Here is a 12,204-nt window from a genome sequence, read left to right as displayed (position 1 = left end):
CTCGGACTGCACTAAAAAACGTGAGTTTCACTGATAAACTTAACCGTTTATCTTTTTTGGACAACAAATGTTAAACAAACTCCTTTGGTAGTGCAAGTATAGGGTTAAATGCTGAGTCTTTAAATATTAATTACACGATTGATTCAAAATAATGAATGTAATTTCAATCAATATGTCATCGAAATTTGTTTTTTTGTTTAAATTATTTTTTTATATTTAACTTGTTTCATTCCAAACTCACTCAAAGATGTGTTCTGCACTAAGCAGCCTTTACTTTCATAGAGTTGACAGCAGATGTCAGCATTGAGATTGTATACAGTTGAGATTGCATACAGTTGAGATTGTATACAGTTGAGATTGCATACAGTTGAGATTGCATACAGTTGAGATTGTATACAGTTGAGATTGTATACAGTTGAGATTGTATACAGTTGAGATTGTATACAGTTGAGATTGTATACAGTTGAGATTGTATACAGTTGAGATTGTATACAGTTGAGATTACATACAGTTGAGATTGTATACAGTTGAGATTGTATACAGTTGAGATTGTATACAGTTGAGATTGCATACAGTTGAGATTACATACAGTTGAGATTGTATACAGTTGAGATTGTATACAGTTGAGATTACATACAGTTGAGATTGCATACAGTTGAGATTACATACAGTTGAGATTGCATACAGTTGAGATTGCATACAGTTGAGATTACATACAGTTGAGATTGCATACAGTTGAGATTGCATACAGTTGAGATTACATACAGTTGAGATTGCATACAGTTGAGATTACATACAGTTGAGATTGCATACAGTTGAGATTGCATACAGTTGAGATTGCATACAGTTGAGATTACATACAGTTGAGATTGTATACAGTTGAGATTGCATACAGTTGAGATTGTATACAGTTGAGATTGCATACAGTTGAGATTGCATACAGTTGAGATTGCATACAGTTGAGATTGTATACAGTTGAGATTGCATACAGTTGAGATTGCATACAGTTGAGATTGTATACAGTTGAGATTGCATACAGTTGAGATTGCATACAGTTGAGATTACATACAGTTGAGATTACATACAGTTGAGATTACATACAGTTGAGATTGTATACAGTTGAGATTGTATACAGTTGAGATTGTATACAGTTGAGATTGTATACTGTTGAGATTGTATACAGTTGAGATTGCATACAGTTGAGATTGTATACAGTTGAGATTGTATACAGTTGAGATTGTATACAGTTGAGATTGCATACAGTTGAGATTACATACAGTTGAGATTGTATGCAGTTGAGATTGTATACAGTTGAGATTGCATACAGTTGAGATTGTATACAGTTGAGATTGTATACAGTTGAGATTGTATACAGTTGAGATTACATACAGTTGAGATTGTATACAGTTGAGATTGTATACAGTTGAGATTGTATACAGTTGAGATTGTATACAGTTGAGATTGTATACAGTTGAGATTGTATACAGTTGAGATTGTATACAGTTGAGATTGCATACAGTTGAGATTGTATACAGTTGAGATTGTATACAGTTGAGATTGTATACAGTTGAGATTGTATACAGTTGAGATTGTATACAGTTGAGATTGTATACAGTTGAGATTGTATACAGTTGAGATTGTATACAGTTGAGATTGTATACAGTTGAGATTGCATACAGTTGAGATTGTATACAGTTGAGATTGTATACAGTTGAGATTGTATACAGTTGAGATTGTATACAGTTGAGATTGTATACAGTTGAGATTGTATACAGTTGAGATTGTATACAGTTGAGATTGCATACAGTTGAGATTGTATACAGTTGAGATTACATACAGTTGAGATTGCATACAGTTGAGATTGCATACAGTTGAGATTGCATACAGTTGAGATTGCATACAGTTGAGATTGCATACAGTTGAGATTGCATACAGTTGAGATTGCATACAGTTGAGATTGCATACAGTTGAGATTGCATACAGTTGAGATTGTATACAGTTGAGATTGTATACAGTTGAGATTGTATACAGTTGAGATTGTATACAGTTGAGATTACATACAGTTGAGATTGTATACAGTTGAGATTGTATACAGTTGAGATTACATACAGTTGAGATTGTATACAGTTGAGCATCTCTTGAAATAGTTTGTAAGTAAACCCACTGGAGTGAAGAGTGTTGACAAGTTTTACTATCATATCAAGGAGGGAATATTTGTATCCATTGAGTCAGTTCTACTTTTTAGTATTAGGAGATAACTGTTTCAAACTCCACCTGACCATTCAACTTTCACAAACTTGAAACATACATTGTTTAACAAAGTCTCCAATTGAAAATGTTTTCATACTCCTAGCAACAATAGTGTAAGCTACTTTCTCGTGTAGCGGCTTTCTGAGTGATTTCAACTTTTTGAAAAATATTTGGCTAGTCTCATAATTAAACTCACTATGTCTGTTTGTCTATCTGTCTGTCTTGTGAAAAAATTTTACATGTTATTTTTTACCACATCCATTCTCGGCTGCCTCATTTGCCTATATTTACTGATGCATGATACGTGTTATTGTGCCCAGAAGTGTTGAGTATATTATACAATAAACCGCCAAGGTTCAAGTCCCAATAAAAAAAAAAAGTAGCGTCCATTCATCTTGTTGTTGTTGTTGTTGTTGTTGTTGTTTTTGAATCAACTTTACATTTTTTTAAATTCCACATTTTAGAAAACAGATTACACAGACATGTACACTGCAAAAAGAAACTTTAAACACAATTCAACTATTACTTGCTTGAATAAAATTGAAGGTACTAACGTGCACTAAAACTATGGCCCTTTTTTTACTTCGCTTGTGAAACTTCGAATCAGATGATGAAACCAGGAGTGATTCGTAAAGATTCGAAACAAAATTACTCCAATGTTTCATCTCGTATTTATGTATCTTCATTTGCACCTGGCTAGGCGAATGTTTATTTTAAATTATTATTATGTAAATAGTCCATGGTCGTTCGTTGATGACCACTTTCGTCATCCAGTAGGCTGAGGGTTTTATTACAAAACATGTAGCGAGCCTAAATAAACCTTTCCGAGGTACATAACCAAGCACGTACACACATACATACACATTCACACACACACACATATGTCTTACCAAACTGTTTGTTGCTACAATCCATGGATTTCCGATTCCCTTGATGTCGCTACCAAAATCTATATTTAAAGTATTTTGATAATAGCCACTTTCTCCCACAGATCCGTAAAAACAGGAAGTAATACTAGCTCTGAAGATTTCAGTTGAGACAAAAATATATTTGCATTTTAAATGTATTTTAATGAAAAAAAAAACAATACAAATGAGTAAAGCTAGCTGTATTGAGTGCAAGAGAACAATTGAGTAAAGCTAGCTGTATTGAGTGTAAGAGAACAATTGAGTAAAACTAGCTGTATTGAGTGTAAGAGAACAATGAGTAAAGCTAGCTGTATTGAGTGCAAGAGAACAAATGAGTAAAGCTAGCTGTATTGAGTGTAAGAGAACAAATGAGTAAAGCTAGCTGTATTGAGTGCAAGAGAACAATTGAGTAAAGCTAGCTGTATTGGGTGTAAGAGAACAAATGAGTAAAGCTGGCTGTATTGAGTGTAAGAGAACAAATGAGTAAAGTTAGCTGTATTGAGTGTAAGAGAACAAATGAGTAAAGCTAGCTGTATTGAGTGCAAGAGAACAATTGAGTAAAGCTAGCTGTATTGAGTGTAAGAGAACAAATGAGTAAAGCTAGCTGTATTGAGTGCAAGAGAACAAATAAGTAAAGCTAGCTGTATTGAGTGTAAGAGAACAAATGAGTAAAGCTAGCTGTATTGAGTGCACGAGAACAAATGAGTAAAGCTGGCTGTATTGAGTGTAAGAGAACAAATGAGTAAAGCTTGCTGTATTGAGTGCACAAGAACAAATGAGTAAAGCTTGCTGTATTGAGTGTAAGAGAACAAATGAGTAAAGCTGGCTGTATTGGGTGTAAGAGAACAAATGAGTAAAGCTAGCTGTATTGAGTGTAAGAGAACAAATGAGTAAAGCTATTTGTATTGAGTGTAAGAGAACAAATGAGTAAAGCTAGCTGTATTGAGTGTAAGAGAACAAATGAGTAAAGCTAGCTGTATTGAGTGTAAGAGAACAAATGAGTAAAGCTAGCTGTATTGAGTGCATGAGAACAAATGAGTAAAGCTGGCTGTATTGAGAGCATGAAAACAATTGAGTAAAGCTTGCTGTATTGAGTGCAAGAGAACAAATGAGTAAAGCTAGCTGTATTGAGTGTACGAGAACAAATGAGTAAAGCTTTCTGTATTGAGTGTAAGAGAACAAATGAGAAAAGCTTGCTGTATTGAGTGTACGAGAACAAATGAGTAAAGCTTTCTGTATTGAGTGTAAGAGAACAAATGAGAAAAGCTGGCTGTATTGGGTGTAAGAGAACAAATGAGTAAAGCTTGCTGTATTGAGTGTAAGAGAACAAATAAGTAAAGCTGGCTGTATTGAGTGCATGAGAACAAATGAGTAAAGCTAGCTGTATTGAGTGTAAGAGAACAAATAAGAAAAGCTGGCTGTATTGGGTGCACGAGAACAAATGAGTAAAGCTAACTGTATTGAGTGCACGAGAACAAATGAGTAAAGCTGGCTGTATTTAGTGCATGAGAACAAATGAGTAAAGCTAGCTGTATTGAGTGCAGGAGAACAAATGAGTAAAGCTAGCTGTATTGAGTGTAAGAGAACAAATGAGTAAAGCTATTTGTATTGAGTGTAAGAGAACAAATGAGTAAAGCTAGCTGTATTGAGTGTAAGAGAACAAATTAGTAAACTAGCTGTATTGAGTGCACGAGAACAAATGAGTAAAGCTAGATGTATTGAGTGTAAGAGAACAAATGAGTAAAGCTAGCTGTATTGAGTGTAAGAGAACAAATGAGTAAAGCTAGCTGCATTGAGTGTAAGAGAACAAATGAGTAAAGCTTGCTGTATTGAGTGCACGAGAACAAATGAGTTAAGCTTTCTGTATTGAGTGTAAGAGAACAAATGAGTAAAGCTGGCTGTATTGGGTGTAAGAGAACAAATGAGTAAAGCTTGCTGTATTGAGTGTAAGAGAACAAATAAGAAAAGCTGGCTGTATCTAGTGCATGAGAACAAATGAGTAAAGCTAGCTGTATTGAGTGCAGGAGAACAAATGAGTAAAGCTAGCTGTATTGAGTGCACGAGAACAAATAAGTAAAGCTGGCTGTATTGAGTGCATGAGAACAAATGAGTAAAGCTAGCTGTATTGAGTGTAAGAGAACAAATAAGAAAAGCTGGCTGTATTGGGTGCACGAGAACAAATGAGTAAAGCTAACTGTATTGAGTGCACGAGAACAAATGAGTAAAGCTGGCTGTATCTAGTGCATGAGAACAAATGAGTAAAGCTAGCTGTATTGAGTGCAGGAGAACAAATGAGTAAAGCTAGCTGTATTGAGTGTAAGAGAACAAATGAGTAAAGCTATTTGTATTGAGTGTAAGAGAACAAATGAGTAAAGCTAGCTGTATTGAGTGTAAGAGAACAAATTAGTAAACTAGCTGTATTGAGTGCACGAGAACAAATGAGTAAAGCTAGCTGTATTGAGTGTAAGAGAACAAATGAGTAAAGCTAGCTGTATTGAGTGTAAGAGAACAAATGAGTAAAGCTAGCTGTATTGAGTGCATGAGAACAAATGAGTAAAGCTGGCTGTATTGAGAGCATGAAAACAATTGAGTAAAGCTTGCTGTATTGAGTGCAAGAGAACAAATGAGTAAAGCTAGCTGTATTGAGTGTACGAGAACAAATGAGTAAAGCTTTCTGTATTGAGTGTAAGAGAACAAATGAGAAAAGCTTGCTGTATTGAGTGTACGAGAACAAATGAGTAAAGCTTTCTGTATTGAGTGTAAGAGAACAAATGAGAAAAGCTGGCTGTATTGGGTGTAAGAGAACAAATGAGTAAAGCTTGCTGTATTGAGTGTAAGAGAACAAATAAGTAAAGCTGGCTGTATTGAGTGCATGAGAACAAATGAGTAAAGCTAGCTGTATTGAGTGTAAGAGAACAAATAAGAAAAGCTGGCTGTATTGGGTGCACGAGAACAAATGAGTAAAGCTAACTGTATTGAGTGCACGAGAACAAATGAGTAAAGCTGGCTGTATTTAGTGCATGAGAACAAATGAGTAAAGCTAGCTGTATTGAGTGCAGGAGAACAAATGAGTAAAGCTAGCTGTATTGAGTGTAAGAGAACAAATGAGTAAAGCTATTTGTATTGAGTGTAAGAGAACAAATGAGTAAAGCTAGCTGTATTGAGTGTAAGAGAACAAATTAGTAAACTAGCTGTATTGAGTGCACGAGAACAAATGAGTAAAGCTAGATGTATTGAGTGTAAGAGAACAAATGAGTAAAGCTAGCTGTATTGAGTGTAAGAGAACAAATGAGTAAAGCTAGCTGCATTGAGTGTAAGAGAACAAATGAGTAAAGCTTGCTGTATTGAGTGCACGAGAACAAATGAGTTAAGCTTTCTGTATTGAGTGTAAGAGAACAAATGAGTAAAGCTGGCTGTATTGGGTGTAAGAGAACAAATGAGTAAAGCTTGCTGTATTGAGTGTAAGAGAACAAATAAGAAAAGCTGGCTGTATCTAGTGCATGAGAACAAATGAGTAAAGCTAGCTGTATTGAGTGCAGGAGAACAAATGAGTAAAGCTAGCTGTATTGAGTGCACGAGAACAAATAAGTAAAGCTGGCTGTATTGAGTGCATGAGAACAAATGAGTAAAGCTAGCTGTATTGAGTGTAAGAGAACAAATAAGAAAAGCTGGCTGTATTGGGTGCACGAGAACAAATGAGTAAAGCTAACTGTATTGAGTGCACGAGAACAAATGAGTAAAGCTGGCTGTATCTAGTGCATGAGAACAAATGAGTAAAGCTAGCTGTATTGAGTGCAGGAGAACAAATGAGTAAAGCTAGCTGTATTGAGTGTAAGAGAACAAATGAGTAAAGCTATTTGTATTGAGTGTAAGAGAACAAATGAGTAAAGCTAGCTGTATTGAGTGTAAGAGAACAAATTAGTAAACTAGCTGTATTGAGTGCACGAGAACAAATGAGTAAAGCTAGCTGTATTGAGTGTAAGAGAACAAATGAGTAAAGCTAGCTGTATTGAGTGTAAGAGAACAAATGAGTAAAGCTAGCTGTATTGAGTGTAAGAGAACAAATGAGTAAAGCTTGCTGTATTGAGTGCACGAGAACAAATGAATTAAGCTTTCTGTATTGAGTGTAAGAGAACAAATGAGTAAAGCTGGCTGTATTTAGTGCATGAGAACAAATGAGTAAAGCTAGCTGTATTGAGTGCAGGAGAACAAATGAGTAAAGCTAGCTGTATTGAGTGTAAGAGAACAAATGAGTAAAGCTAGCTGTATTGAGTGCACGAGAACAAATGAGTAATGATTGCTGTACTGAGTGTAAGAGAACAAATGAGTAAAGCTAGCTGTATTGAGTGTAAGAGAACAAATGAGTAAAGCTGGCTGTATTGGGTGATTTTGAGATTTTGGTTTCTTAAAACAAAAGTGACTTACGCAGATTTTGGCTTGTCCAAACAAAATGTAAACATTGGATCACAGTTATTTGTGTTCGCATCTTCTCTGCAGGTACTCGTGTACCGTTTGAATTTTATTTCGATATAAGCCTTTCCATGGATACACTATTGAAGAAAGTGACATAGAATTTCATTATATATTGTAAGAAGTAAACACATGTGGATTAGATATCTTCAGGTCATGTCAATAATACACCTGGAGAATAGCTTCAGGAGGTAATAGCAACAAAATAAACTGAGACAAAACTAGAAAGTTCATAGTAATCATGGGCACAGACAAGTTAGGGCACTGCCTTGTAAACGAGTACTGCTTAATAAAACGGTCATGATTCACAGTGACCACTCCAAAGGATTTTCTTGACCATTCGGACAACACAAGAGCTTCCTCCATACCATTAGCTTAGTATAATTCTGTTCGTGTCATTTGAAATGTTATGTAGCGTATACTGTCATTTAGCATGCCATATAGCATGCCACGTAGCGTATCGTGTCATTTAGCATGCCATATGGCATGTCATGTAACGTGTCATGTAGCTTCTCATTTTGCGTGGTCATGTAGCGCATCATTTAGCGTAGGGCTATATATTTCTTGATGTAGCCACTTTTATAAGAGACTGCTACTATTAGCTGTTTAATAACAACCTATGAGAATACGTGTAAGTTTAAACATTGTCTGTAGCCTACTATTATCTTTGTATCAGTGAATCATCTACTGTGAACAATCGGGAAATTAATTAATTAGGCAAAAGAAATAGTTTTCAAACTCAATAATAGAAGTAAGCAAGTTCAATCTGGCAAAACTTAGCATCGAAAAATGCATGACTTTATTAGGCTACCCTACATTGAAACACTTCACAGAAACGAGGCACCTTAAGTTATGTCGTCATCGGGGCGATGTTTGTCAGTTAGTTCCCCTGATACACCACGCCATGTTGCCCTCCTGTCTGCTTACATTTTCCTTGTTTCCATCTGAGAAGACTTCGTCATTCAAATTAATACTGTGCAAGGTAAAAAAATAATAAAAGTTCTGTTGTTGACAGGATCAAAAGACTGGAAGATTGATGCGCAGAAACCTGAAGTCAACTGGTATTCCTATTCATTCGTTTGTAGACAGATCTTAGATGTGAATTTTATTGTGAACGTACCTATGTATATGCATTTACTTATTGACGGTCTCAGAGTTTCGTTCACTAATAGTATTGATTATATTGGGCCGAAAAGAGAGGGGGGGGGAAGTAATGTACAAACAAGTATATCTGTTGGTTTGATGGTAGTTGACACTGTCAAGGCCGGCAGATAAATGGCACCTAGCAATGTTATCAACAAACTTGAAACAGTTTTAAATTCATGATATGAGATTCATTGAACTGAAACGAAGTGAACCTTAGTTAGACTTAAACCGATTTCCCTTTTTGACCGTATGCCAAGAAAATATCTTTTTCTTTCTTTCATGGCTCCAGATCTATAAAGTTAATCTGTTTGTCATTTTATTTTTCAACCAGTTACACTTCTATAAAAAAAAAACACACACTTTTCATGTACACACCTATACAAATAGCAAAAGGATGCACACAGGGTAGCAAGCTTACTTCATTATTTCAATGAATAACACAGAGACTAAGAAATGAACTAAAAAGAAAAGGAAAAAGATTTTAAAAACAAAATGATGAAAATGTGTGCAGCCCTCGTCTTTGTTGACAACGAGCTATTACTACCAAACAATAGAGAGACGAATGTATGCATATATATATATATCACTCGCCCTGTCTCTAGAACTTACACCGCTACAAACAATTGTATGTAACAAAACGGAATTAAATCCAATTCAAATATTTGTGTATTAGTTAAGATACCAGAAGGATAGAGTTTTATGTAAAGTTAAAACTTAAGATTGGTTCAACTTATTATTTTCAACATAATCTTGTTAATGCTTTATAGCCAATGTTTGGAGATCCTTTAATTATCTTGCATTATGTCCAGGTATTCTAACGAATAAAATCTTGCTAAAAAAAGGTTTTTAAAAAAAGTTTGCAGATGATATGTCGGCAGGTTCTTACCGTGCTGCATTTTTAAAAGCTAATTTCAAGAAAAAAGAAAAAGAAAGTTGCCTGAGTCTGACTTTGAACTCAAGCCTCCAGCGTTAAAGGCCGACACGTTTACCATTGATATATTCTAGTACTTATGAAAATAGAATGTTTTGTAATCTGTTAGTTTAAATATTTTAGCTAACGACCTAATTCTCTACACTTGGCTTTTCTCACTTTAGCTTAGTATATTTTCTAAATAAACAACTAATGAATTACTACTAATTGATTAACTAATTTGTTAATTATTTTATTCATTAATGTGTTGCCATCGACAACGAATGATTGTGCAAGGTTTCAACTTGATTTGAGAATGGGACTTCTACCCAGACAGACAGACAGACAAAATGAGTTAATATAAGCCTAAGCTTTGTAAAAGGTAGCCTAAGTTATGCCAGCCATGAGTATATATGTCTCTCACTTAGCGTTAGCTCGGGCTTATTGTGGAGCAAATTGTTTGAAATTTCGTTGCTAAAATATGAATATGTGTGTTAATGACTTTTAATGACATGTTCAGTCCGACATATGGCTGCAGTTGACAAGAATGTAATTAGTGTTGACTCAATTATAGGCCAACTAGTAGACCAGGCCAGGGTATACAAATGACCTGGTAGAAGTTGTTCCAGGGCACTCGCGGATCCAAAACGTTTGAATTGTGGGGGAGGGGGGCGATTTTTTTCCAAACCTTAACTCCATGTACAATCTAAATCAAAACATATTAAACGTTCTCCAAAAACCTCTATAAATAGGCCACTCGTGCAGTGTACTTCAACAACAACATTGGAGACTGGTTTAAGACCACAGTTGGAGTGAGATAAACCTGCCTACTCTTACCAACTCTTTGCAATGTCTTCCTTGAAAGGATAGTGGAAGATAGTGGAAGATGCTCTCGAGGGCTACGAAGGCTCTGTACGTATTGGATGAAGGAAAATTACTATCTTGCTATTTGTGGATGACATAGATGGTCTGGCAGGGACTGACTTGGTGATGCGCATTGACAAGACTTCCGTAGCATATGGTATGCTAATCAAAGCCGAAAAAAAAATTATGACCAATAGCCAACAGGGCTTTAAAAGGGACATCAGCGTTGGTGGAGAAAAGCTAACAAGTGCTAGTACTTTTCAATCCCTTGGAGCTATGAAGGATGATGGAACCAAATCTGAACTACTGGCCAGAATCGCACAGTCTACAGCAGTAATTGCAAAATTCAAAATAATCTGGACTGATATACTCCCTGGTCATGGCCACATGCATGCAAACCTTGGACGCTGACTGCAGATCTCAAGAAGTGAATGTTAGCGAAAGAACTAAGATGCTACATAAAGATCCTAGGAGTCACTCACAAATGAAGAGATTAGAAACAAATTACTAAAGCAATTTGACCCAACAATAACCTAGTAACCACTGTCAAAAAAAAAACGTAAACTCAAACTCTATGGCCAAATCACAAGGTCCACAGGGCTCGCAAAGACAGAACCAGGAAGAAGAAGAAGAGGAAGACAGGGGAAGCGATGGGAAAACATCAAAGAATGGACAGGCCTGTCAGTGAACTAAATTCTATCCAAGACAAAGGACAGAGACTAGAAATATGGTTGACAGATCTTGTGTGGTGCCCCAACGGTTCAACAAACTAAGGAATAGATGAATGTGAACCCCATGTTAACCGTAACTTCTTGCATAAGCCTTCTTGCATTCTTCGATGCACAAATGTATTCTCCTGGTGTCTAACACTCACTATCCATCCTATTTAAAAATGGCAGGTCAAATTAAGTTTGAATAATGTCTTTACTTGATCAATGCTCAAATACTAGAAAGACATAGCCCTAGACTGCACTAGTACCCCCACTTAGCTTTAAAAAAAAGCTAGTTGTATCAATGAGTTTGGCTCAGTCATTTCAATCAGTTTGTAATAGATCTAGACCAACAACAATAGATCTGTGTGATGAGAAGCACTTTGACTCATTGTTTTTGTTGAGAGTTATTTTATTCTTTTAGCTTTCTCACTACGCTATGCTCCTAGCACTTGTCTGGACCAGTTAGGAAAATGGGGTGGGTGAATGGAAAGTAAGGGATATCTTGATGAATTTTGCTATAATTGTTTTTTAAAAACACTAATTAAAAAAAGGGGCGGGCAAAGACCTGAATTCGAACTAATGAATCAAGCCGACATTCTAATCACTCTGCTCGTGAGGTGTGTATGAAAATAGAAGATTGTATACTTATCTATTGTTTGTTTCAAATTTACTTCAAAGCTGCGATCTATAGAGGGGAGTAATTCCGCTTATACCACCACCTCAGTCAAATACAATTTCTTTTCCTTGTTCGAGATACCAAACAAAATAATTAATTATAAATAGTTAATTAACTATCAGTGGCTTTTTTTTTTAAATTACATTTTATTGATATTTATGTTGTCTGGTAAAGAAACATTTGTGCAAAATTTCAGATTGATCCGTCTTTGTTAAAATGTTCACTCAAGGCTAAAAGTCTTCGAGGAGACTGATTCAACTTTTTATT

The 12,204-nt window shown here is 35.6% G+C and overlaps 1 protein-coding gene across 3 annotated transcripts in view; it reads right to left on the bottom strand.

The window, feature by feature from the left end:
- Positions 1-12,204, bottom strand: part of LOC106054038 (uncharacterized) — a 38,167-nt gene that overhangs the window by 16,727 nt on the left and 9,236 nt on the right. For all 3 annotated transcript variants that reach the window (XM_013209744.2, XM_013209742.2, XM_013209745.2), the window contains 2 exons: positions 7,584-7,708; positions 3,141-3,270 (listed from right to left, as the gene is read on the bottom strand). In XM_013209744.2, coding sequence (XP_013065198.2) covers positions 3,141-3,270; positions 7,584-7,708 — 255 coding nt within the window. The remainder of the gene's footprint in view (positions 1-3,140; positions 3,271-7,583; positions 7,709-12,204) is intronic.

This window comes from Biomphalaria glabrata, chromosome 4 (assembly GCF_947242115.1).
Source record: "Biomphalaria glabrata chromosome 4, xgBioGlab47.1, whole genome shotgun sequence".
Classification (NCBI taxonomy): Eukaryota; Metazoa; Mollusca; class Gastropoda; family Planorbidae; genus Biomphalaria; species Biomphalaria glabrata.
The sequence above is the reverse complement of the archived record's forward strand: the minus strand, read 5'-3'. Positions and strand labels throughout refer to the sequence as shown.